This window comes from Choloepus didactylus, chromosome 3 (genome assembly GCF_015220235.1).
Source record: "Choloepus didactylus isolate mChoDid1 chromosome 3, mChoDid1.pri, whole genome shotgun sequence".
NCBI classification, from domain to species: domain Eukaryota; kingdom Metazoa; phylum Chordata; class Mammalia; order Pilosa; family Megalonychidae; genus Choloepus; species Choloepus didactylus.
Genome location: NC_051309.1, coordinates 84,029,731 through 84,053,656, shown reverse-complemented (window position 1 = coordinate 84,053,656; position 23,926 = coordinate 84,029,731). Strand labels below are relative to the sequence as shown.

At 38.0% G+C, this 23,926-nt stretch overlaps 1 protein-coding gene across 2 annotated transcripts in view; it reads right to left on the bottom strand.

The window, feature by feature from the left end:
* Window positions 1–855: 855 nt before the first annotated feature.
* ANXA3 (annexin A3) overlaps window positions 856–23,926 on the bottom strand; it is a 73,204-nt gene continuing 50,133 nt past the window's right edge. For both annotated transcript variants that reach the window (XM_037830068.1, XM_037830069.1), the window contains 8 exons: window positions 21,325–21,415; window positions 17,429–17,508; window positions 15,539–15,595; window positions 15,072–15,165; window positions 12,382–12,477; window positions 8,704–8,762; window positions 6,554–6,676; window positions 856–1,231 (listed from right to left, as the gene is read on the bottom strand). In XM_037830068.1, the coding sequence (XP_037685996.1) occupies window positions 1,172–1,231; window positions 6,554–6,676; window positions 8,704–8,762; window positions 12,382–12,477; window positions 15,072–15,165; window positions 15,539–15,595; window positions 17,429–17,508; window positions 21,325–21,415 (660 nt within the window). In that variant the 3' untranslated portion in view covers window positions 856–1,171. The remainder of the gene's footprint in view (window positions 1,232–6,553; window positions 6,677–8,703; window positions 8,763–12,381; window positions 12,478–15,071; window positions 15,166–15,538; window positions 15,596–17,428; window positions 17,509–21,324; window positions 21,416–23,926) is intronic.

Below are 23,926 nucleotides of genomic sequence, written 5' to 3'. Positions count from 1 at the left end.
GTGCTTCAAAGGCTTCATCTTATTTGATCCTTAAAAAAACCCCATGTCATAAGTAGGTCTGTAATTATCACCATTTTACAATGAGAAAGCTTAGGCTTAGTAGGGTTTAGTACTTGCAAGGGTCACATAGCTAGTAAATGGTAGGACAGGGAGGCAAAACCAGGTGTGTTGGACTCTAAACACCTGTGCTTTATCCCCTCATGCATTTCGGAAATCCCAGAACAAGAAATAGCTTCTCTTTCTTTGGGAAAGTTATCAGAAGTGCTTACCCAATAAACCGTATTGTTTAAAAGTTCTGGACTTATACAGCATAATTGAAATATGATCATTTTTATTCTAGTCCAGATTAATAACTCCAAGTGAAAAATTTTTCCTCATATATTTCATATAAATCAGAACTTTTCATATCAGGTCCCTTTCAAAGATACTATGAGGCTTTTTTTTAAATACATGGTTGTGCAAACTTATTTTAGGAGAAAAAGAAACCTTAGAGACTTGATTCTAAACATTCATTCTGGGAAAGTAGTATTTAGCATGAAACAACCACAATTCATGCTTACCATTTAGAAAGGAAGTGGTTAGATTAATAGTTTAGCAGATGTTTGCTGAAGGCTGCAATAACTTACCATGCACTGCCACTCTTACAGCTTTATCACAATTTAAAAAGGCAGGCCAGGATCACATATATCTTAATTTTTATTCCTTTCTTAAAGGTGAAAATGATTAATAAGATGGTGGATAAATTTAAGCAGCAACAGCTTTTTATAACAAAAATATGTATTAAAATATTCTTAGTTGTTGGCACCAGGCACCAAACAAGATCGGTAGATGCTAAAAATAAACAGACAAATTATCTGTGGCAAAGGCAACAACTTTTATTAGCCTGCTTTATATTTAATGTGTTAGGACTGTACGAAGATTTTCAATTCCTGGACAAAAATGTTATTTGGCTGCATTAGTAGATCCTTAATACTTGTTTAAAATTTTATTTATAAACTACTACATTATGAATGAGGTACACTAGAATCTTCCTTTTGTTGTTGTTATGGAACAATGAAAATTGCTGTTAGGAAACAGGCTGCTGCTTACATTTGCTTATATTTTTAAATACCATGAGAAAGAAGTGAGCATAGCTACTGGAAAATCCATCCTGGGAGATTATCTTCTCGACTCAGTCATCTTCTCCACAGATCTTCAGGAGAGTGGTTTCATAGTCTCCAGAAGTATCTGACTGCAAAGAACAGGACAGGTAGAGGGAAGAACAGATAGAGCATAAATAATGAGGAGGTCATAAATGAATCAACTCACACCCTACAGCAGTAGGGAGTTCACTTGGGTGTGAGACTCATGACCTCCACCATTGAGTAAAATGCCTTTGTAATTCAATCATTCATTCATACCCGAGTGTAACTGTGTTCCAACCTAGCATCTTTTTTATAATGTGTAATTTTTAAACTCTTCCTGATATAGCTACATTAAATTTCAACTTGGGTGTAAAAACAAGATTATACCAATTACATAATATGAATTTTCTAACAAAATTTTTTAAAATTATAGTTTAATAATAGCTAATATTTATCAAACAGTTGCTTTTCTAAAAGCTCAATGCATATTAATTATTTTAATGCTTATAATAACTCCATGCAACAGGTACTATGCAGACCCCCATTTAACAGTCAGGTAAAAGGTTGTTCAAGATCAGACAGGGAAAAAATGACAGAGGCTGGATTTGAACCCTGGCCTGGCTACTCAACTACAAAGCACAACAAGCATTAGTGTACATTCTTCTGTTTCATACAGATTGTAGTCCTTCCCTTCCTTTAGTGATTTCCCTTAGTTTTGCTCTGTTATATGTAAAATTCTCTCTGAACTGCTGGCAAGTCAACAACTCTCCAGCTTTTTATTAAGAGAGTATGCTCTAGCTATCCCTGGTCAGAAGTGTAAAGAATTACTAAGGGTTTTACAGGTTAGTTGAGAAAATATATCCAAGTAGTCTAACACAGAGCTACAGATAAAATTCTGATCTGCTATAGGCACTAAACAAATGTTCCCCCACCTCTATCCTCTTTTGCCTTCTAATAATATATCTATTTTGTTTTCATGACATTTTAGAAATTCTGTTATCACACAAAAAATTAGTGTATTTTTAAAACCTTAAAACCACGTATGCTTCCTAATGAGGGCAATTTAATTTTTTCATAAGAAACTAAGTGTTTCTATTGGCCTATTTTTAGCAGTGGTATCATGGTTTACTTTTCCTCCCAACACTGACCTCATCTTTGGGGCCGTCTCTTATCCCATTTTTCACCTTCCACATCCATTCGGTCCTGTTGATTCATCCCTTCTCCACTGTGACCACAACAAGCCTGGCCTAGGTTCTCATCCCTAGATACTAGTTTCCTTCACTTTAGGTTCACTGATCCATAATCTTCAAGTGTTCTCTTATTGTTTTGTAAATCAATGATCATCATATCATCAGATAAATCTTTTCACTCTTTATCTTATTCTTCTGTCAATAGGAAACAACATATTGTTGCTCTCTCCTTCCTTGAAGGATTCTCTTCCCTTGGCTTCTGTCCTACCACAAAGGGCTGGTCTTTCCTGCTTCCTCTCTGGCACCACCACCTCTGTCTTCTTTGCAGGCTCCTGCTCTTCCACCCACTAGCTCGTAATTGCTAGTGATCCTTTGAGCTCAGTTCTAAGCTTTTTTTCTCTTTTTGTTCTATATTTTCTCCATAGAGGATCCTCATCCATGTCCAATGACTTGATTACATAATTGACTCTAGAAGTGTACCTCATGCAGCTACCTGCCTAATTGACTTCTCTACTTAGAGGTTTTAAGACATCTCAAAATGTGCAAAACCAAACTCCCAAGAAATGAGAAAATAAAAACCAAACTAAAACCTGACTCTCTTGCAGGGAATGGTGCTACTATCTCTTTCGCAAATTAGAAACCTGGGAATCATCCTTGACACCTTCTCTTTTTCACCCCTCACACTCTACAGTTTGTCTAAACAACAGGCAGAAGGAAGAGACTCAAATGCTGCCATGATATACAACAAAATGGACATCTATCCCCTAAATTATAGAAACTTAACCCTTTGCTCAGTAGCAAAAAATACTATTATTTAATAAGGTAGGTTAGGTGGTAGAAATGAAGAAACCTTATATTTTTTCAAATTATAAACTGACCTCTTCAGTGATGGATTTTTCTTTTCTATCAAAATATACACAGTTCAAATGTTTCCTAATACAGTAAGACTCAATTACTCAGACCACTGGGAGACAGAGAGATGCTGGTTAATTTAGTTTTCTGGTTTACTGAGGGTGAGCCAAAAGCCCTTTTTTTCTTTCAACCTTTTTACTGAGAATCTTTATAAAATGTATTGGTCTACTTTTCTGCTTTAGTAAGTACAACATGGTAAACTTTATTGAATCTTCCTCTGATGACTGAAACTATTGCAATGTGTCAAGATTGATTCAAACAGAATTCAGTGTGAGCAGTTGAGGAAATCTTTGCTAAGCCCCAGGCACAGTCTGAGAGGTGCCTTTTTGTATAAGTTCCCGATTTCAGCTCATTACCTTACATATGCAGCTCTTTCTGGAAAGGCGAAAGGAAAGAAGGGAGGGAGAGAGGGAGTGAGGGACAGAGGGAAAGAGGGAAGGAAGGAGGGAGGGAGGGTAGGAAGGAGGAAGGAAGGATTTGGGTGGACAGATCTAGTTGACCCTTTTATGTTCTCTCCTTCTTCCACTGTTGGTTCATTTCTTTCATTTATTCATTCAAAAACCATTTATGAACCCCCAGATGGCTGCCCAAAGGCACAGGCAAACATTTACACCTAGTGGAAGGTAGCCACTGTGAGGAGGAACGGAGCGAAGTCAGATGGCTGAGGCCTCCAGCTGCTCGTGGTGATGCTGGAACATCATCCAAGCCGAGATGTCCTGGTGGCCATGGCTGGCAGTGGCTTCATTCACAGCTGTAGGGGGGCTGGTAGGAAGTTGGTGCCAGGGGGCTTCCCAGATCCCCACTGTGCATAAATGACCCATAGGAGGGGCCAGCCTGGGACAAGGGGAGGGGTTGGGGTGAGGGTGGGAGTGGGAGTGGGTTGGGGAGGTGGGGTCATCTGAACAGCCTGGATTCCAGGAGGGGTTCTGGACTTTCAAGGCTCACATCCAAGGTTCCAGCCTCTGAGATTCTGCGATGACTTTGATCAACCTTTCTCCGCATCTGGGACTAACATTCTCCAATACTAGTTTTCTTGAGACATTCCATAAGGTGTATGGGGCACTGAGGTATGAAAAGTATATACCACTGCACTGCATGCAGGAAATCTGTGAAACCAGCTGGACTCAACCTTTTCAATGTGGCCATGGCTGCTGGGATGTCGGTCGGCCTCTTGGACAGCCTCACATGACAACCTTTCCTACCACTTCGTTTCAGGGAACCAGCCTGGACTAACAACCTCCATCTCATTTATTGAAGACTTTCATGAGCCATCTCAGGGCTGAGAGAGAAAAACATCTTCAGTGGAAGTCAATTGGGCAGGGCTAGAGGCCAGCCCTTTACCTCCTCATGTCCTATTTGCCGCATTCCATTGTGAACCATGAGTTGTAATATTAAGGAAGCCTCTTGCACATTTTTGCCAGTCTTACTTCTTTATTTATTGTAATAATTTGTCTGTAATTTATTTGAGAGCTTCTATGTATATAATCATGTCAACTGAGATCTGAGAACAATGAAAACTGGTTTCATTCTTTAAAACAGAAAGGAATGAGTGAAATATATTTTATGGAATGATGGAAATTCAAAGAAACAAATTTTTTTAAAAATCCAGAAACTGTAACAGAAAAGATGGATAAAATCAATTAAATAAGATGCAAAACTTCTGCGTGGGAAAAACAAGTTGGGAAAAAATATTTACAACTTATCTCATAGAAAAAAGGCTAATCTACTTTAAATGAAAAGTGGTCCTAGAAATTAGTCAAAAAGAACAAAAACCAATGGAATAATAGGCAAAGGACATAAAAAAAGACAAATTATAGACAAAGAAATAAAAGTGGAACTTAAAACATGAAAATATGCTCAGCTTCACTCATACTAAGAAAAAATGTATACTAAAACTATACTGATACCGTCCCGCCTACATAGGACATGACTCCCAGGGGTATAAGTCTCCCTGGAAATGTGGGGCATGACTCCCAGGAATGAGCCTGGCCCTGGCATCCTGGGATTGAGAAAGCCATCTTGACCAAAAGGGGGAAAAGAAATGGAACAAAATAAAATTTCAGTGGCTACAAGATTTCAAACAGAGTCGAGAGGTCATTCTGGAGGTTATTCTTATGCATTATACAGATATCCCTTTTTAGTTTTGAATGTATTAGAATATATAGAAGGAAATACCTGAAACAGTTGAACTGTAATACAGTAGCCTTGATTCTTGATGATGACTGTATAACTATATAGCTTTTATGGGGTGACTGTTTGATTGTGAAAACCTTGTGACCAACACTCCCTGTATCCAGTGTATGGGCAGATGAGTAATAAAATAAAGACCAATAAATAAATAATGGGGGCGGGGGGTTAAGGGGTATGAGATGCTTTGGGTGTTCTTTTTTATTTTTATTTTTTTCTCTTTTCCTTTTTTTTTTTTTTTTTCTGGAGTAATGAAAATGTTCTAAAATTGATTTTGGTGATGAATGCATGGCTATGTGGTGATACTGTGAGCCACTGATTGTATTCCTTGGATGGATTATACAGTTAGGGAATATATCTCAATAAAATTGCATTTAAAGAAAAACTAGACTTAGAAGCAATTCCTTACCTATAGGATGTAAAAAAAAACAAAAGTTTGTAAACACCTTCTGTGCTAAAGCTATGGAGAAACATGAATTCATACATTCCTCATGGAAGTGAAAGATGGAGGTCAAGCGGTAATATCTACCAAAATTGCAAAAGCATTTACATCTGTCTCAACAATCCTGCTTCTGAGAATTTATCCCTCAGATACACCTGTCCCCTACGAAATGGTGTCTGTATATTGTAGCATTTTTTGTAATAGCAAGAAGCTGAAACAATCTGTTGATGTGGTGGGTACAAGTACACAAATATTGGAACGATGAACAGCTGTTAAAAAGAATGAGAAAACATCCTACAGACTGAAATGGAAAGAACTCCAAGCTGCAGAAGCATGCTCTATTTTTGTAAAAGAAAGAGGAAATAGAAAGTATTTTTTTCTTTCCTTTCATTGTCAGAAACACTCAATAAATGAAAACACTGAAATGTAAAAAAAAAAAAAATAGGTAAACAACTTGCATATGCAATTCATAAAAGAAGAAAAATAAATGGTCAATAAAACTAAAAAAATGTTTATTATCTATTATGTACCTGGGATTTTAGAGCTGAAAAATAGTCACTACCTTTAAGGGACATTTTGTTATTACTATTTTAAACTCAGAAAACACACACTGACAAGGAATATTTTAAGGAATATAAGGGTCAGAGGAGGCTAGAGGAGAACAAAACATGTTTTTCTGTTTTTAAGAGGAGACTTACTTGAATTGCGGAATATAGGGAATAGCCACAGTGCTTCTTGAACTCTGCTCGAATGTCCAAAAGGTCAATTTCTGATCTGGAAACCATTATTCGATTCAGAGTAAACTCATCAGTTCCAGCACCCTGTTTAGAAACGCAGATGTTCACCTACAAATCTCATTGGTCACAAAACAACATAGAGATCTATATTTTATAAGAAATAGCTAATGGTGTACAAAACATTCAACTGCTTGACTCTTTTTCATTCACTTGCCATCAATTTTTATCACTTATTCAAGAAATATTTATTGTGCACCTACTCCATGCCAGCACCATGATAAATGCTGAAAACAGAGATGAGATACTCCTTTCAAGCTTCCAAATTTGTAAAGGATTCAGGCAAGAAAACATCACTATGTAGTCTGACATATGGGAAATACTGGGTGCTATGGGAACATACATTAAGAAGGTCTAAAAGAGATTAAGGGCTAGGAAAGTTCTGGCTGAGAAAGTGACATTTAAACTAAAACCTGAATAATCAGCCATGGAAGAGTGGATGGCATTCATGTAGACAGAAGAGAATGTTCTAATTAGAAGAAATAGCTTGTGTTAAGGTTTAGAGCAAGAGGGAATGAGACATTCAAAGATATGTAAATAATGAGGAAGGATAGCAAGAGATTTTTCTGGAAAGGCCAGACATTGTGAACCATGAAATGAAATTCTGACTCTATACCAAGTGTGGAGAACTATTTCAGTCTTTTAAACATAAGAATGTTGAGATCCAATCAGATTCATGGTTTCAGAAGATCATGCTGACTGCAATATGAAGAATGGACTGCAGGTTAGGAGTGGGATAAAGGTAAGTGAATAAGTCTACAGGCTTTGGGATCCACCCAGAGGCGATTGCAATAATAAAAGAAAGAGATGACGGTTTGAATTAGAAGAGTGGTAGGAAGGATGGGAAAATAAATGGATGGACTTGAGAAATTTTTATGAAGGTAGATTGACAAGATTTAATAATGTATCATTTGAGAAGGAAGGAGAGGGAGAAGTGTAAGATTTCTTACTGTGCAGTTAGGTGGATGTTGACACTTCATTTATTTGACTATTCAACAAATGCTCATCAAGCATCTACTATTTGCCAGGCATTTTTCTGTGCATTGTGGATACGGAGATACTACCTCTGCCCTTGTGGAGTTTACATTCTAGTGGAAGGTGGCAGAAAGGAAAGTAATGACCAGTTGTTTATGTAAATAGCAATAAGAACTATGAGGAAAATGAAACAGGGGAAATGGAATGGAGAGTGGACTGAAGGGAGCCAATTTACCTAATGCTGTTAGGGAAAGCCTGTCTCAGGAGGTTGAGCTGAGACCTGCAAATGAGAAGGATACAGCCGGGCAGGTCTGGAGGAGGTGTGCTCCAGGCAGAGAAGGCAACAAATGCAGACTCTGAGGCGGGAGTAGGTTTGGCATAGTCAAGGGACAGAAACTCAAGCACAGTTAAGAAGGATGGGAAAGGATGGCACTACTTGGGAGAGTTGGGCAAGACCAGTTCTTGTTGGGGCTGTCCAGTGAGATGATTAAATACAGAAGAGGGAGCAGACTTGGGAACTGGAGGTGAGGTGAGGGAAATGATGTGTTTTCTTTGGACATAACTTAAAAGGTGCATGTGGGACCTCCACAGGAAATGTCCAGTAAAGAAACTGAGGGGAGCATCTAATCTCTTCTAAGCACTGTGCTAGGATCTGAAGATGTAAAAGAGTAAGGAAAAAGCCTCTGTACTTACTGAGCTCTCTGCTGAGCAGCAAAAACAGACAAGAAAGCATGCACTTGCAACATCATGCAAAGGTTGCTTGGTTATTTTAAGTGAAGCAGCTTGAGAGGCCACAGGACCTAAAGCTCAAGTTTGAGGTCTGGCATTCTAAAGCAAGTTCTGCTGCCTACATTAACTATGAAGTGGGGGAGATAATTTAGTCAATGCTTCATTGAACTTATCTCTGTATTGATTAGGATACTATCAACCTATGCATGACAATTAGTAGACAAATTAGCTACAAAAGGGTATTTCTCAAAGTAGAAAAGAAATAGGAAATCCCATCAATATTAAGCAAAAGTTTAACATTCTCTTTGAAGGAAGCTAAGTAAGCATGCATACGAAGTTTCCAGACCAACCTTCAAAGCTTGATGGAGTCTTTCAGCTAAAAACGCAGGCGTGTTCCTCACACAATGAACTGTTATAAAAAGCAAAGCAATGTTCATTGAATAGAAACTGGGCTAATCTATAACACTATGTTTAAAAAAAACCAAATTCTCAGGGTTGCCATACCAGTCTATCCCCTCCCTACTGCTGGCTCTTTTAGAATGAAAGAATGAATGCTTGACCTGAATTTCAAAGACTTACAAGGCACATTTGCATGGAACTTCAGCACAGTAATTATCTTTGGCCATAGGGAAAATAAAAGTACCTGCCAAAGGAACTCCCACAGCGTCTGACTCATCAGCAGCTCCAGACACACTGCACACCTACGCTTACACTGATAACTCCCTAGGGTGTGCCACTGCTCCTTTTCTAACATCTCTGCCTACTGACAAATGACTTGGGTCCAAAGATTGCAGAGATGTTGCTCCAAGTAACTCATTAGTTAAGAAGGGGCACTGGAGTTCAATTTAAAACCAAGTTTCCCAGTGGCAATGTTTTTCTCTTAAATGACTGGATTTGAGTTTATAGGCTGGGGAAAGTAATTACATTAGAACCAGTGCCCATAATCTAAATCTCATGCCCCCAAATAGTAACAACTTTCAATTTTTCATATTGAAATAACAAGTAAAGCAGAAATAAAACAAGAAGACAGAAATTGGCAAACATGAAACTAATTATTCTTTAAATAAAGTGAAAATAATCAGGGATAGAAAATTCTGCGGAATGATTCTATTTATCACAACACAATTACTTTTGTACTCTAAATCTGATCTGCAAGGAGGAATGTGACCAAAAGTGACTGGATTTTATGACTATTTCTGGACATTAGGATGAAAATAAGTGGCTTTCTCTTATTGGCTTATAGACTCTCTTAAAGAAAGTTTTAAAGGCTTTGGTTTGCCTAAGTGATTTAAGGGAAATAAGAGAAATATATTAGAAACCCAAACATGGAATCTGGGGACAAACCATGAAAACAGTGTTAAAAGTGAAGTCACCTGAGAGAAACCAGCCATTTGAATAGGCAATAACCTGATTTTCCTGAAAGTCATATTAAACAAGCTGTAAATAATTGGATCATGAATTCTTATGCCCACTTAAATCCTATTAAGCTTTTGAGTCGCCCCACCTCACCCCACCACAAATAGATTTATGGTATCCTTTCTTTTTGTAATCCATTTCCCTCCTTTAGCTTGCACTTTGCTTTATGTTGTTAACTACAAGTTTGTTTCTCATGTCTGAAAAATTTGGAACGTGATGGTATGCTTTAGTGGTAAAGAAGATTGCTTTAGCACCCAACACCAAAGGCAGGGAAACTCAGGTAAATCCTGAATTCATTAAAGTTAATTACTAGTATGTTCCTTCTAGGTATTTTTAAGATAGTCCAGCTCAGAAAATTGCTCATGTCGGTAAGTATGTGTTGACATATTGCATGGTTCCATTTATATGACATGTCCAGGACTGACAAACCCATAGAGAAAGTAGATTAGTGGTTGTTTAGGGCTGCAGAAGGGGAGGAAAGGGGAGTGACTGCTAATGGATACAAGGTTTCTTTGGTGGGTGGAGGGGGATGAAAATGTCCTAAACTTAGATTGTGGTGATGGCTGCACAAGTCTGTGAATACACTAAAAAATCAATGAACTGTATGTACACTTGGAATGGGTGAATTTTGTGGTCTGTAAATTATATCTCAATAAAGATTTTTTTTTAAAAGAAAATCTATGTTGTATATTCCAAAGATAGAATGAAACAGAAAATAGAATGTGTGACATTTCTTCAACTTTAAATTAGTTGAGTTATAAGGTTTCTCTTTTACTTAATAAAATGATATGCATTCTAGCCTAAATTTAGTGCATAATTCAATATATATTTCTAAGAATGCTTCTTAATTCAATGTTGTCTTAAGAGTTCATATACATCAAAGTTTTTCAAATACTACAGTTTAGCAGGAGCAGACAAAGTAAAAAACAAAAATTGATGTAAATATTAACAATATGAAAAGGAAAAAATTCACTGGTTATATCAGTACCATTGGAACATTCTCAGAACTAATCATGGAAACTAATTTCAATTCCATTTTTTTTAATTGTAGTAACATATATACAACATAAAATTTCCCATTTTAACCACTTTCAAGTGGCATTATCAATTCTATTTTTTTTTTTTTTTGTAACTGAAAAGGATTTTTTTTTTTTTAGCTTATCTTTAAGCAATTTAATCACAATGAACAGCATTTTTTTTTTTTTTTCTTTTTTTTGAGCCAGCATTTGGATAAAGAGTGTTTTTCTTGGCACTGAAGAGAGGATTAGAAATTAAATGAAACAACATGTAAAAGAAGCCCTTAGAAACGTGCTTGTTCTCTGGTATATTTTCTGTAATTTATCTTAAAACTTTCGGCACAGACTGTGTGATATGTGGGTGTTTTAGTCCAGGTCTACACTGCAGCACACCAGAGTGGTTGGTCAGTATCACAGACTAGCTGCATGGGCTAGAATCCCAGCTCCACCATGTACTCTCTGTGGAACCTCGACAAGTAACTTAACTTACTCTTTGTGCCTCAGGTTGACCATCACCAACATGGTAACAATAGCACCTACTTCACATGAGGCTTAAATGAGTTGATATTTGTAAAGAGTTCAGCATGGTGTCTAGCATATGGTAAGTGCTGTGAGTGTTTATTTAAAGATAACATTGGAGGTAGCGTAACTGGGAGTTCAACCTCCAGAGGTGGTAATTAACATTGGAGAGATTATTACAAGACGCTGTACTCCAGAGATTCCTCTTTGGCATCGGCTATCTTTATTTCACCAGAGGTGTTTTTAATGATAATTACAGATGTTAGAAATGATTTTTCTAACTGGTGAAATGACAAGATGTGTTGTACTGGTATACCTACCCCAGCATTAATGGAGAATGAGCCTGTAGCAAGACCATTAACCACTCTAAACCTTTAAGAGTGGTTTAGGATTCTGAAAAATCCTGTCTGTGTACAACCCTTAGCAGAAAACTTTGATACCTGACTCTGACTAGAAGGGTCACTGCATCCTGCCTTTGAACAGTGTCTTATCCCTTTGAATGCACCTTTCTTGCAAGGTGCTGTCCAGGTGCCTAAGAAGACTTCCTGCTGAGACTTCATTGAGTACTGATCAGCTTGTATAAATGTATTTTTTGCCTGCTTGCTAATCCACATGTCTATGTAGGGACAGATTCAGTCAGATGTATTTTCATTTTGATATACCATATGCTTGCACAGTAAGGGGGGGACCCATAGCTCCAACCTGGACTTAACTTTGGGAAGCTATTGATATCTTCCAAAAATAATCAAATATTTGGTGAATGACCAAATTGGCTTAGGTCTCATTTTTCAACAAAACTCAATAAAAATGTCAGGAGAAATGTAAAAGTTTGAGTTTTCAAGGACTCTACAATCTAAACGTGGTGACAAGCCAAATACAAATATAAAAGGCAAAGACCTAAGAAAATAGTTTCTTCAAGCATCCATTTAACTATATTTGTTAAGCATATTATGTGTACCATAGCTGGTGCTGGGGACCGTGGGGAACATAAAGATGGGTCAGTCAGGATGCTTCTGGGAAAGAAACTTGCCTTGACATTGACTTAAAATAAATGCAAGTAAATGCTCAAGGGCTTACCTATAGCAAGCAGTAAGTCTTCGAAATGCCCAGATAATTCTCCCTTTATACTGTCCTCAATGTCCTTCTGGCTGATATTTCTGTATTCTTCAAATGCTAAAAAGCAGCACCACAAACATATTTAAAGCAATCCAGTTCACCACACTTGGATATATTCCAGTTTTAGATTTGATATGCAGCAGATCAAGTTAAGTAGCAAGTTCCAGAACTCCTTCCTTAAACCATCAACACTTGAGCACAGACATTTTTGTTTTTTCTTTTTAAAGAAAATCATCCATAATAAAAACAGAACTTCATAGGCCATTTTCACAGATGATCTCTCTCCCTGTCTGTGTCTTGCTAACTTTCTCTCCCTCTCTTCTCCATCAGCACTTAAGATAGCCTGACTCCCCGCTACGTGGGATCAGACATCCAGGGGAGTGAATCTCCCTGGCAATGTGGAATATGACTCCTGGGGAGGAATGTAGACCCGGCATCGTGGGATGGAGAACATCTTCTTGACCAAAAGGGGGATGTGAAAGGAAATGAAATAAGCTTCAGTGGCAGAGAGATTCCAAAAGGAGCCGAGAGGTCACTCTGGTGGGCACTCTTACGCACAATATAGACAACCCTTTTTAGGTTTTAATGAATTGGGGTAGCTGATGGTAGATACCTGAAACTATCAAACTACAACCCAGAACCCATGAATCTCGAAGACAATTGTATAAAAATGTAGCTTATGAGGGGTGACAATGGGATTGGGAAAGCCGTAAGGACCACACTCCCCTTTGTCTAGTTTATGGATGGATGAGTAGAAAAATAGGGGAAGGAAACAAACAAACAAACAAAGGCACCCAGTGTTCTTTTTTACTATAATTGCTCTTTTTCACTTTAATTATTATTCTTGTTATTTTTGTGTGTGTGCTAATGAAGGTGTCAGGGATTGATTTAGGTGATGTATGTACAACTATGTAATGGTACTGTGAACAATCGAATGTACGATTTGTTTTGTATGACTGCGTGGTATGTGAATATATCTCGATAAAATGAAAACTTAAAAAAAAAATTGACTTTAACCTGAAAGGTTAAAGCCAATGATAAATGATTTATCTAGTAATGTGGGCTATTTTTAAATTATAGCAGCACCTGGGAAACAAGAGTGTGGTCATAACATGTTTGATCTGCTAAAGAAATCTTAATTATGAAGATTTCTGTGTGTGTCCCAAGTAAATCATTCTCTAAGGCAGCATGGCCTACTTTACACCTACCAGAAGGCTTTGGAATTTCTTGATCAGTACATGCCCAGAAGCAAAACCTGTCACCAAAGTGTATAGGCATATTTTGTAAGCCAAGTACATTTTTCCCAAGTAAATTTTGAAAAGAGAAATTCTGGAGAGAGATCTAGGGTTGTTTGGTTTTTATTTTTCACATAGGGACTTTAATAAAGCAACTGTCATATACTATTACCATTACTTTACAAAATAAATGAGATTTCAATGGCAAAATCAACTTAGAATTTTACAGTATTGTCCTCATGTATCCTCATCTTTCCATGACCTTGGGATAAGCTTAGTTATGCACTGGGGCTGGACTCTAAACCAGCATCTGGAAGCTACGGTCAGCTGTTCACAGGGAATGGAGTTCTGGGGAGGCTCAGCATCTGTGAGTGAGGGTGTGGGGGATTAGCAGTCCCGTCAAAAAGTAGGTCTGACAAAAAAAGCTGGGTTCCCCCCCCAATTCCCTTCATATCAGAAAGCGCTCGATGTTAATCAGTATTAATACATCAACAGAGACCTACCAGAAATGCCTCATCTTTCTGGTAACTGGTTAACTAGAGAAGAGATGGGTGGGAGGCAATGCAGCCGGGCCCCTTTATCCCACAGGATCGCTTCCTTTCTGCTCTCAGCCTACAGGGGTGTCCCTTTCTTTCTCCCCAGCCGGCTCCCCACCCTCACCCCTCACCCTCCTTTAGCCCTTCTCATTAGGTAATTTACTCAGTTTCCAGGAGAAAACAAAAGTAGTATCAGGAATGCCTTGAGTGAGAAGACAGCTTTCCAATTTTATTTTATGAAGAATTTACACATAGAAATGGAACAGTCTTTGTAATTTTTAACTTAATTTTCCAGAACCTTGTCTATTAAAATAAAAAACAATTTGCAAAAGAAAACCCAATGTGATTATGGTTGAAAGGGAAAGTTTAGGGTCATATATGTCACTAAAAGGAAAGCTAGAGGATAAAACATGGGACTATATAACATAATGGAACCTTTTGTGGATATGACTGTGATTAATTGTACAGATATAAAATGTTCTTACATGAACTAGAACAAATGTACATCACTATTACAAGGTGTTAACAATATGGTGGTATACGGGGAAAAATACAAACTAATGCAATCTATGGACTATAGTTAACATTAATATTGTAATATCCTTTCATCAATTTTAATAAAGGTACTATATCAACGCTAAGTCTCAATAATAGGCAGGCTTACAGGATATGAGATTTTTAATACACATTTTTTTGGAGTAATGAGAATGTTCTCAAATTGATTGTGGTGATGAATGCACAACTCTGTTTATACCAAGAACCAATGATTGCACACTTTGGACGGATTGTACGGTGTGAGAATAAAACTGTTTAAAAAAAACAAAAAGCAAACCCAAACTAAAAGGATTGTAATATGGTCAAAAATGAATCAAGTCCGTACTTAGTTTCAGTTGGGGAAAGCTCCTTAAACACAGGATCTCAGTGAATTTATCTTCATCCGTGCCCCATTTCTTCTCACCAGCATTATAGAGAATCTATTGGACAAGGGGAAGAAGACTTGAATGTTATTATTGACACAATTCTCTCCCTTTTTTTTTTGAAGGAGTGGAATGAGAAGATAGGAGGTTTTCTTTATTGTAGAGGTCAGTGAGATAATCTACTGTCAAAGTCTCTTGCTTTTAGCAGATTAGAAATCTGGGTTGAGGCTGCAGAAGCCAGAGTGAATGAGTGGCAGGAGCCACTGGGGAAGGCAGTTGGGGCTGGGTGACCCCCAAAGTCCAGGTTCTCCTTCAGACAGGAAAGGAGAGGGCAGCCCGAGTCAGCACTGACTTTCTCCCTTTTGGCAGAAATGCAAAGGCAGTCAAGAGAGACGAGTTAAAGGAGACTTTTGTTTGCTCCATTACTAACCTGGGCATCCTCTTTAGCCAGATGTTCATCCACCATGAGACTTTCATCTCTTTGGCCCTAAACAGGAAGGATGAAAATGGCAATCCTATTAAAGACAGAAGATTCTGACACTCATTCACCCCTCCCTAATGCAATTGTTACATGTAGACAACACTGGGCCATTTTAGAGGGTTTTCTCTAATGGAGGCCATAAAGCACAAAGAAAAGACTATCAGCTGAGTGATCAGGCACTTTGGGTTCTAGTTCTGCCTCTGCCACTGAATATCTGTGAAATTTGTAGCAAATCCCACAATTCTCTTGGCCTCAGTTCCTTCTGAAAGCTCCAAGGTCCTGCCAACTCTAATCTTGAAGGCTCTGTGGATCAGCGTGGTTGTGTGTGCGTGTACGACCACTTCAGCACTTTATGGAAAGACAGGAGAGAGGAGAGAGAGAAAACAGGATTGCTTGAATTATTTTGAAAATTATAAGTGAATGAAGCACTTGACTAAAATATTTTAAAAGTAGATTTGTTCCTATTTTAAAATAATAGGTCCTTGTATGCAATAACTGATTTTTACTTTGTTTCTTTTATTTGTTTCTCTTCTGTGCTGCAGCTAGCCTGCTGCTGTTAGTTTGTCTTCTTCTTGTCTTTTATTGTGCACTCCGCTCTAATAATAAATGCAAATAATAATTGGTATTAATAATAACCACCACCACCATTTATTGATTACTTTCTACGCTTTCTCTTCCTAATCTGCACAATAACCTATGAGGTTGGTACTGTTATTATTTAAATTTTACAGTTGTGAAGACTAAGGCTTTAAGTCTTAAAGTAACTTACCGAAGACTAAGGCTTTAAGTCTTAAAGAAACTTATCAAAGTACGTAAAGCTACTAGGCAGAAGAGAAGCATGAGATTCTAGGTTGGTTTGATTGTAAAGCTCTGCTCTGAAGCCCTCTTCTATACTGCCACCTTTTGGGCATATGTTCTTGTGTCCACAGACGAATAGATGTGCATTTACGAATATATACCTCTGGGAGTATAGGTGTGCAGTAACGCCACACAATGTTGATTTTGTAGGTTTAACCTTCATAAGATGTTCATCATTTAAAATGACTGAAACCATAATTAGCATAAATTTTTTCTTTGTGGCCCAGTGCCCCACTCTTGATAAGTGGTGTTTCGACCCTCAGGCTGAGATCTTTGTTGGGACTTTCTCACACATCAGGAGCTGCGTAAATCAGCTGAAAGAGGCTGGTGAGACACGGCTTACATCACTCGCTCTCATAAACATATCTGTAAATACATCTCATCCTTGACCTTGCCACCTTTATTATCAAAGTCATGAGCCTCCAAAAAAGAGGCAGCAAGGTGTTGGCCTCATTTGTTAACATGGTGATTAACGGTTTAGCAACTCTTCCGAGGGGCAAGGATGAAGCTGCAGCAAGTCACTTTTTCTTAAACCTGAGGCTAAGCCACCCATCTCTGAAGATAGTTCTTCTGCCTCATGCTTCCTAGTTCATTTTAATGCTAACAAAAGAAATACATATTCTTTGGCATCTAAAAGAAAACAAATATTCTTAAAAATGAACAGACGGAGTGGAAATGGACAACCAACCATTTTATGCCAGATGATTTATCAGTATGTTTTCTATGGTATTGTGAAGCAAAGTAAAAATATTTTTAATCCATATCCTGACCCAAACAAGATTTTTGTTACATCACGAAGCACATTTTTATGATCTTCGTTAAACATTACTCTGCTTGGTAGCAAGGGGAATGCAGAATGAATAAATAATTCCTTAAGGAAAACTGCAGTTTCACTCTCTCAATCTGGTTATATTTAAACTACCCCCAAATTATTACTGAACATGCAGCTTATCAGGGAGTTTAAAAAATAAAACACCTTACATTTGCCAAAGTCAACAGAGCCTTCCGGAAGTCACCAGATGTTTCAGAACTAATGTCATCTCCAAGACTCTTCTTATATACTGAAAACCAAATAAGAATGAAATTAAGCATTGGCAAGCTGAAAAATATTATTATACAAGAGACAAAATCTTAAATGTCAACACTGGCAAGGAATGAATACCCGACAAAGTAAATCTTGCCTCTTTATTTAATTTCCTGATTAAATTTTGGATCAGATCATGGTCCATTTCATCTGACAGTGGCACCAAGGGAGACATTGTGTGAAAGCTAGGGTGGGATTGCTGCTAGTTTGCCATTCCCTCCTTCTTCCCATAGTAACAGAACCCCAGTCTTAAGCAAGACAGAATACATCCTCACCCTTCCTCTTATTTAGGTACAGCTCCTTGACCAAGTCCTTGCCAATGAAATGCAAGCAGACACATGTGGCATTGCTGGTTGGTCATGCCCACCTTAGTCTCTTCTTCCATCCTGCTATCTGGTATGTGGAGTGATGTGTGGAGCTTGGGCAGCCATCCTGGACTATGAAGATACATACTATCATAGGGATGGCATAAAAGTAAGAAGGGAAGAGCTTGGATCCCTGAAAATATTGAGGAATCATCATGCTAGTCCTGGAATTGCTTATCATCAGACTTCTTTTACAAGTGAGAGAAATAAACTTCTATGTTATTTAAGTCAATGCTATTTTTCTGTTTTATTGAACCTAACCTTAATCTTAACTATCACATCTAGATTTAATATATCTCACAGATGTGAAATGTAGTCCAAATACTCTATTTTCTCTTGACAAATGACAACCATGTGTTTACATATTTTAGTATCGACAGTTGTAGCCCCTTTTGTGTAGCCTATGATAATATGCAGGGTCCATCCACTTTAAATTTCTGCTCTGCTCCATCCCTGGGGAACTGATTCTCTTGGAGACATTTTACCCTTGAACAGTATTAGTAGCTGACACTAATAATGATGCCTGCATCATTCACAAGAAGTCTTATTCTCTTAATTCAATGAAAGACAATTATAGAAAGCAACCTGAATTTAATATAAAGACAAAGACATGGAAAAACAAAAACTGGGTTTAGGAAGAAATTTCCCCAGCATGATTTTGGTAGCTCTCCTTTTAATGAAATCTATAATATACCAAAGTAATTCAATTAAGCAAAATCTACTATAAATGTAAGTTATAGGCATCATTATACCTAATAGTCATGATATCACTACAGCTATCTTTTACTCTAGTAAGTAAAAAATTATCATTTAAACACATTTAGTCGAATAATTAAAGTTCTGTTTGTTAGAATTTGAGGGAGTATATTATCATTTTAGAGTTAACTAGATGAGACTTTATAGTCATAACATGCAGCCTACCCACCCCATACTTTACCCCAGATATTTTGCAGGAAATTAAACTAAAAGAAGAAAAGTATTCCAATCCAAGTTGACAACTACTTCATGCATTCTGAGGCATACAGAGTATAGAAAACTAGATACAGCATTATAATAGTACAAGAGACCAAACTAGAAACTAGAGTTCTTGATCCCTGGTTGAGTATTCTCTCACATACCTTTAATTTTAGAATACTGATAAAAGTTCAGAATTTAGCATTCTATTTATTTAGATTCTATGGTGTCATTGCACTAGACAAGATGCCTGGTCCCTTTATGAGGGCCAAGTTGATGACAGCCTCCTTTGATGCATTTCTTATGCATGGGTTACCATTTAACATTGCATGACATCATCACTCTTGGCACAACTGACTGGAACAGGGTTGGCACCTGACTCTAGCTGTCCAGCAGCCTAAGAGCTGGCCCAGTGGGAGAATTCTACCCAAAAGTAATGCTTTCTACTGGATGGTGACGTCCTGAGCCCATCGGATCTTCTCTCTCAGGGAATGAGATATATAGAAAATGAGACAACAGCAATAGACTAATAGTAAGCGCAGACCCCAGAAAAAGGCAGGAAGCAGAAACCAAGATTAATCCGCAACTATGAGCAAATATTAGCCTTGGGTAGACAATCACTATGTGGTAACAGGAGTTACCTGGTGGTGTCAAGAACAGTAGAAGCAGAGATGGGTATAACAGAGCTCCTCTAAGAGAAGATATCAGCACAGAGAGCAATGGATGTCTGATGCGGAGAGAGTGACAAGATAACTAGGTCCCTAGAGTAGTGCTGTGTCCCCAGTCTCCGTAAAGCTTGGCAATATGTGATTGAGACTATTTCCTTCTTATCTTCTTGTGTATCATTAATCCCCATTAACCAAGGTACCTAGGTGCAATTTATTCCTTATAGCCTTAGAGAGCTTAACTTGTACAGAAATTGGTTGGGGCTTTTGGTAACTTTGAACTATTATCTTTTGTCATGCTTGCAGAACAATTTCTATGTGCTAGGACTTTCACTCAGCTTTTAGGACGCCAAACTTCAGGGTCTAGTTAGGATATTAATTCAACAAATATTTTATTTTATACTCCCTGGTCTTCTTGACATGAGGATACAGCAGGGAACAAAAGATATATAAATCCCCATCCTCAAAGGGCTTATATCCCAGGACTGGTTGTATATAAATGCTGGACTCCAGGAAACAATCATGGGGCAGATCCCATCATGAGGGAGCAAGTCTTCTATGAAACACCAGGAAGTAACAAGCTTCTTTGATAAAGGGTCCTTGGCTCTGTTGATTTTTTTTTAAATATTTAAACATTTTGAACTGAGGAAATCAAATATTTTTAAATGCCTACAATATATCCATCTGTGCCTTTTACTAAGCAGTTGTCTCATCAACTCCAAATTCACCGTTCTCTACCCTGCTTTGTGATGCTGGGGTTGGACCTCTGCAAATTACATCCCCTCTCCCCTCTGTTTAATTCCAACAATGGAGGGGTGGGGCTAGAGGGAGACTAGAAGGCAGGAGGAGAAAAGAAGGATCTGTTCGCCATTCCTGACAGTGTCAGCCCAACAATGGCCTTTCACCCTGACAGCAGTAGTTGGTTCTAGCCTCCAGCTTCTTTTGGCATTCCCAGAAGGTTCTACCACCAGCCAAATGGAGCCCTCCTCTCAGAGGTCTGAACTTCAGCTCTTCCAGGGCTCTGCTTCGAGTCCCTGAGGTACCAACACCAGCCGAGCCCCTCCTCTGAGCTCCTTATTTCTAATAACCCCAACCAAACCCTGGGGCTTGTGGCTCTGGGTTACCCTGTGAGCTCTTTTTGCTTTTCCAGTCCTCCAAAAGGTAAGTTTAAGCAATTCACCATATTGAATTCTCTCTGTTAAAATTCCTAGTGTCGTTTCTGTTTTCCTGACTGGTATATCAACAAGATCTTCCCCATCACTGAGGTATTTACCTTCTAATAAGAATTTCTCAAAATAACCTAACACCCATCTGGGGTCCACTATACTCATATATACCTGAATCTCTCCCACTGCTGAAGGCCCAATTGACCTCCCCTGATATATAAACATAGAAACCATGGCTCACTCAAGGTACTTCGAGAGGGTTATAGGAGGCTTTGTCATTTTTACACAGCTAACAGACTATTAGGCTTTTAGCTAATAATGTTCAATGCACATGCTCAACACATCCTCTAAATGTCTCATCTAATTTCTCACTCAGAAAATCATGAGGCTAATCTAAATGGTTTTAACATATAATAATAATATACAATGATTTGAGTCTGCCACATTGATGAAATTAAGCAGTGATGGCTGAAAGCATAATCCAATGCAACTGTAATAGCATAAATGCAAAACATTAGTGCCAGTGTTATATAGCAATGTCTAGCTTGGATCATATTCAAATATTTTCTGTAAATCCAGTCTTTAATCCATTTCAGAATGTACCTTCCTTTCTCAAAATATATACAGCAGAAACTAAGACTACCTGTGTAGTATGCTTGATAGATCTCCTTCATCTGCTTGCTTGTCCTAGTGGTTAGGATTTCAATCAATGTGTCTTCATTTGTTCCAGTACCCTCAATATGAAAAGGAAAAATAATTTTTAGAACACTTAAAAAACTTAATTTCATGCATTTCAGTCTTAATATTTTCTTTTATACAGATGAACAGGACAGGTTTTTGGTATAATGATATGAGAGCCCATAAGGCCCTAGAATAGTTTTCTAATTTGCCATATGTTTTACTATTAAAATAGCATGAATCATCTGGAAATCACTGACATAAAAATTTTCAAGAAAATGTCCTACCCTAGTACAAAAATAATTCTAGGAAGAAATAGTAGAAATGGAAAACTGTATCATTCAAAACAAAAGTAATAATCTAATGGGATTAACCCTAATGAACATTCATTCAAACCAGTCACTATATTTAGAAAGGGCTCCACAGTTTTATTCATTGTGGCATCCTACATCACAGCACTCAGGTGGTCAGCATTGTGTCATCCTCTTGATACAGAGAGATTTTCAAAACCTCACTACGTGTGTCATAGGCCCAGCTGGTTTGGGGACTGAGCCTTGGTTCATACTGAGGTCACCAAAACACACAATCACTCAAAAAGGAACCATTTACACTAGGATTTAATCAAACAAGGCCAGTGAAAAGTCCAAACAGAGGCTGCATTCTATTGCTCTATGGTACAGATTCCTAGTTGCTCCTAATATTCTTTATTTCCAAATAAAGGCTATACTTTGCAGCTTTTCTTACAGCTTGATTTAGCCATATAATTAATTTTTTTACCCCCTACCTTCCTCTATTATTTATATATTTTTGTCATTATTTTATTACTCATCTGTCCATACACTGGATAAAGGGAGTATCAGTCACAAGGTTTTCACTCTCACACAGTCACACAATAAAAGTTATACAGTTATACAGTTATCATCAAGATCAAGTCTTCTGGATTACTGTTCAACAGATTCAGGTATTTCCTTCTAGCTATTCTAATACACTAGAAACTAAAAAGGGATATCTATATAATATATAAGAATAACCTCCAGATTGACCTCCCAACTCTGTTTGAGATCTCTCAGTCACTGAAGCTTTATTTTGTTTCATTTCTTTCCCTGCTTTTGGTCAAGAGAACATTCTCAATCCCACGATGTCAGGGCCAGGCTCACCCCTGGGAGTTCTGTCCCTCATTGCCAGGGAGACTTATACCCCTGGGAGTCATGCCCCATGTAGTGGGTAGGGTAGTGAGTTTATTTGCAGAGTTGGCTGAGAGAAAGGGACCACATCTGAGCAACAAAAGAGGTTCTCTAGGGGTGACTCTTAGGCATAATTATTGCAGGACTAAGAATATAACTAAATTTTGGCCAAGAGAATATATATAGAATTATCATGTACAACTTTTGGGAATGTCCTTCAAGAGAGAGGTTGGTGTCTTTTTAATGCCTTAGTCTTTCAAGCTGACTTGAATGAAAATATAATGGCTGGAACTTAAGCTAACATCTTTGACCAAGAAGTGGAGACTATAGGCTGAAGATGGTACAACAGCAAGAGTGAAGGAACCTGAGTACCTGATAATGATGGTTCTACCATATCCAGCACTAAACTGTCTACTTTGGGTTTCTTTTGTATAAAAGAGAAGTGTTTCTTTTTGGTGAACATAGTTTTTACAATTATACCTGCTAAACTTTCATCCATTGTGGTGGCCATAGACATACACTGCTCAGATTTCCCTCCAAGACACTCTGCTTCAAAGAATGCATTTGGCTTATGGCCCCCAACTGCCACACCTTGGGATCTGCTACAGTGCTCCCACCAAGGTCAATGACGTACAACAGGGATATTGGAACTAAGCCATTTCACCTAGTATGAGATGCCTCCAAAAGGCAGTCTTTGCCCAGGGGCTCCCCATCAACCTGCCAAGATTTTCTCAGAGCTGCACTATAGACTGAGGCTCTTCGCATTCTTGCCTATTTCCTTCCCTCCCGCTTTCACAGGTGTCAGACCTGCACTGCATTCTAAAGGCTCACCCCATCTACCCTGCTCCCTCTCCCTTTCATACTTCACAGGCACTCCTCCCATAAATCTCTTGCACATCTAATTCCATTTTGCCATATGCTTCTCAGACAATCTGAACTGACACATCTATACCTCTTCCACAGAAAGGAAAAAAAAAAAAAAAAACGCTTATGCCTGTTGGGAAGGCAGACTATAGCATATATCTCAGACCTGGACTCTCTTTTTTCCTTCCTTCTTTTCAACAAATCTGTAACGAGAACCTAATTCATTCCAGGCCCTGCTCTAAGAACAGAAGATACAGACTAGAACTGGTGAAGTTCCCTGCTAGGATGGAGGTTGCCTTTAGTTGGATGGACAAAGATAACAAATAAATGGGCAAAAAGTAAATAAGATAATTTTAGACAGTAATAGGTTTAATTAAGAAAATAAAACTGAGTGAACTGATGGAAATTTATGAGGTAAAAGCATTATAGACTGAAGGAACATCATGTATAAAGATCTCAAGACGGGAATAAGCATAAAATGTTCAAGGAGCAAACAGAAGGCCAGTGTGAATGTAGCAT